Source organism: Neolamprologus brichardi, chromosome 16 (genome assembly GCF_056152115.1).
Source record: "Neolamprologus brichardi isolate AB-2024 chromosome 16, ASM5615211v1, whole genome shotgun sequence".
Taxonomy (NCBI): Eukaryota; Metazoa; Chordata; class Actinopteri; order Cichliformes; family Cichlidae; genus Neolamprologus; species Neolamprologus brichardi.
This window is the reverse complement of record NC_142119.1, coordinates 17,228,467-17,232,222: the sequence shown is the minus strand read 5'-3', so window position 1 is coordinate 17,232,222 and position 3,756 is coordinate 17,228,467. Positions and strand designations below refer to the sequence as shown.

The following is a 3,756-nucleotide window of genomic DNA, read 5'->3' as shown; positions in this document are numbered from 1 at the left end:
CCGTTAAATGTCAAATTCCATTTTCATGGATGCCTGGATGTTAAACTTAATTGTTGCACCTGGTAGAGCAGCCACACTGATCATTTTATTACAGATAAAAGAATTTAGACAGTTTTTCAACTCTCAGTGATGCCACAGTGATCGTTTGACTTGTGGACCTGCAGCAGAGTTTGGGCCCAGACTAATGACGTCAGACTTAAAGAACAGATAAAGGGTTATTCTATGCTATGTATTCCATTAGAAATCAGAATTAGTTCAGAATAGGAGTATTACACAACATATTAGGTTTCTTATGATTTTATTTGCAGTTCTGCTCCTGCTAAATTGCTTTAATGAAATATTTAACATTCAAAAATCTAAATTGTGGACATTCCCTTTTTAATCATTGGTTTGTCATGGTCTGCTGGTGGAGAGAGTGAGGTGGACCCAGGAGCAGACACAGGCAAGGAGGTGGAAATGAACTTTAAACAAAAGGCAAGCCTTTATTGTGGCTGATACAAAGGCAAGACAAAACAACAGGGATAGTGGCTAAACTAAACTAGAACCTAAACTGGTGAAACTAAGAACTGTGAAAACTATGACGGCTTTGACAATTATGAACAAGACTTTGTGCTAAGACATGAAAGAACTATGAACCATATACAAGAACAAGCGACATGAACATGACCTGCACAGAGTCTTGAAACCTGACATGACCTGAGGGATGAAACACACATGATGTGACACTGATGAAGAAACGCAGGGCTTAAATACATTGAGGGATAACGAGGGGAATGAGACGCAGGAGCAGAACACAGCTGGGAGTAATCTGACATGACAAGACCAAGAGGAAGTAAAACTCAATACACTGACATAAGACACAGACTTTCAAAGTAAAACAGGAAACATAACAGACATGGACTTGACTAGGGGAGACAGCAACCATGGAACACAGAAACAGAAACCAAAAGAGGATAAACAATGACAAAATCAAGGTTCAATAATGATACAAAACTCAAAACACTGGGTCATCAACCCAGGACCATGACATGGTTAAACAGTAAAGGTAAAAATGTGTATTATCATAATATCACTCAAAGGGTTCTTACAGGTTACTCTGGCCTTACAAATTTACAGATGCTTGGGGATTGCAAGGCCACCCTGGCAAGCATGGCTTCATCTAGAGCTGGGCGAGCCTCCTACCAGGCTCCATCCAAGTTCTGTTTGCCTAATGGGTAATACTCATAGGATCAGAGACTTTAAAAGGAGAGCTGGTTCCAGACATTCCTGTACTAGGGGTGCCTGGTCAAAATCCACACTTCAGAAAGTGACTACATAAAATATGCAAAACTCCATTAATAATACAACTACTAATGTTAACACCTTTGTACCATCTGATTTAGCTACCTTAATTTCAATGGTACGTATTTTACCATCTTTACTTGGGAACACCTTAGTTATGAGACCAAGAGGCCATTCATTTCTTGGCACTTGACTGTCTTTGAGTACCACAACACTTCCTAAGCTCACGTTAGGCTGGCTAGACTGCCATTTGCGGCGTGGCTGGAGGGTAGGGAGAAACTCTTTTCTCCATTTGTCCCAGAAGATGTTCGACAGGTGCTGAACCTGGCGCCACTGATGTTTGTAGAGGTCTGATGCTGTGAATTTTTCAGCTGGAGCCTGAAGGGGTGCTACCTTTTGAGTCAGGAGAACAGCTGGAGTCAAGATGAAGGGGTCACTTGGATCTGATGAAACCGGGACAAGGGGTCTAGAGTTTATGATAGCGGCCACCTCTGCCATGAAGGTGACGAGAACCTCATGAGTGAGTTTAGTGGTCTTAAGCTGAAAAAACATAGAGTCCAATATTCTCCGTGCTAAACCTATCATTCTCTCCCATACTCTACCACTTCAATGTGAACTGCTCTAATACTCAAACAAGTGAATATGACAGCCCACCTTTTATTCTGATTGACGCTTCCTCTTGTACGTCGTGAAGACACAAACCACGGACCAAACACATCTAAGCCCACATTCGTGAATGGAGGATCCGTTGTGAGACGGTCTGGAGGGAGGTTTGACATTTTTTGTGTGCTCAACGGGGCACGAAATCTTTTGCAGGCAACACAATGATGGATGATTGTGCTCACTTTTCTTTTACCGCCCACTATCCACCATCCTACGGAGCGAACGGCTCCTTCTGTGAAAAGGCGACCCTGATGCTGGGTCTGTTCGTGGTAGTACTTTATGAGAAGCGCTGCAACATGGTGGTGGCCAGGAACTATGAGAGGGTTTTTCTCACCTTGGCTAATGTTTGAGTCTCTGATGCGACCACCTACTCTAAGGAGTCCTTCTTTGTCAAGATAGGGGTCTAAGGTTTTGAGAGGACTGGTTTTGGGTAGTTATCCATGTTTTTGCACACACTTGATCTCTTCAGCATACACGTCCTGCTGTACTGCTCGAATGACAAGGTTCTGAGCTTGGTTTAACTCATCCACAGTAAGTCCCGTTTCACAGTAATGCCAGCCATGACAATGATTGGCTTTGCTTGGTGGTGATTTGAAGTTGTGGATGACATGTATTAGTCTAGAAAGAGCACGTGTGAGGGATTTCCAGGTAGAAAATCTGTCTGAGCCCAGTTCTTTAGTTGAGGCTGTTGTTTTGAGTGCAGTTACCTGAGGTCTTACGTCTGAGTCCATGCTGGGCTCTACAAGGTCATAGGAGTCATTTAGGGAACTCTGAATCTGATGCAAAAGGTCAGGGCCAGTGAGCCAGTTACTAAGTGGCAGCTGGTATGCAGGAACAGAACGAGTGGCGTGATCTGCAGGGTTCTGACTGCTAGCTACATAGTGCCACTGGCATGGCTGAGAAGATCTGCGGATTCTAGTCACACGATTACTGACATAGACATAAAATCTTCTAGACTCGTTGTAGATGTAACCTAGGACTACTTTACTTTCTGTGTAGAAGGTAGTGTGATCTAGTTTACAGTCAAGTTCATCTGAGATAAGATCTGCGAGCTCAACCGCTGAAACGGCAGCACTAAGCTCTAATCTTGGAATAGTCTGATCTGGGCGTGGTGCTAGCTTAGCCTTACCCATTACGAAGCCTACTTGACTGTGTCCTTCTGCATCTGTCACTTTTAAATAGGCCACTGCAGCTATGGCTTTGGTAGATGCGTCTGAAAAAACACACAACTCTTTTTTCACGGCTGTTGAAGGGGAAATGTCTGTGTATGCTCTGGGAATGGTCATGTTAGGCAGGTCTTTGAGTGAGTCTTTCCACTGTGTCCAGGACTCTTCCATTTTGGGAGGCAGTGGAGCATCCCAGTCCCCATTTTCAGCTGTAAGTTCACGTAGAATTGACTTTCCCTGTATGGTGACTGGTGCTACAAAGCCCAGCGGATCATAGAGGCTGTTTATTGTTGATAGAACACCTCGTCTAGTAAAGGGCTTTGACTCATCATATACTTCAAAAGGTGAAGCAGTCTTTACTTAGGTCCCAGAGGAGACCTAGGCTACGCTGCATGGGCACTGAATCACCTTCAAAGTCTAGGTTTTTTAGGTTTTTGGCATGATCTTGAGTCGGGAATGCCTCTAGAACTTCCTTTCTGTTTGCTACTATTTTATGCAGTCTTAAATTTGAGTTTGCAAGTGCATCTCAGGTTCTTTGGAGTAGAGATATGGCCTTTTCAACAGTAGGTAGAGATTTGAGTCCGTCATCAACGTAGAAGTCGCGCATGACAAACTGCTTCACATCTGCATCACAGTCTGGTTCGAC

The 3,756-nt window shown here is 43.7% G+C and overlaps 1 protein-coding gene across 1 annotated transcript; it reads right to left on the bottom strand.

The window, feature by feature from the left end:
* Window positions 1-378: 378 nt before the first annotated feature.
* On the bottom strand, window positions 379-3,756 carry LOC102779342 (uncharacterized). Its single transcript, XM_006788118.2, has 2 exons — window positions 1,936-3,756; window positions 379-1,724 (listed from the first exon to the last, which is right to left on the bottom strand). The coding sequence occupies exon 1, from the start codon at window positions 3,279-3,281 to the stop codon at window positions 2,379-2,381; it is 903 nt and encodes a 300-aa protein (XP_006788181.2). The 5' UTR covers window positions 3,282-3,756; the 3' UTR covers window positions 379-1,724; window positions 1,936-2,378.

Coding starts and splice junctions, on each gene's coding strand:
- LOC102779342 (XM_006788118.2), bottom strand. CDS start 3,281: ATGGAAGAGTCCTGGACACAGTGGAAAGACTCACTCAAAGACCTGCCT.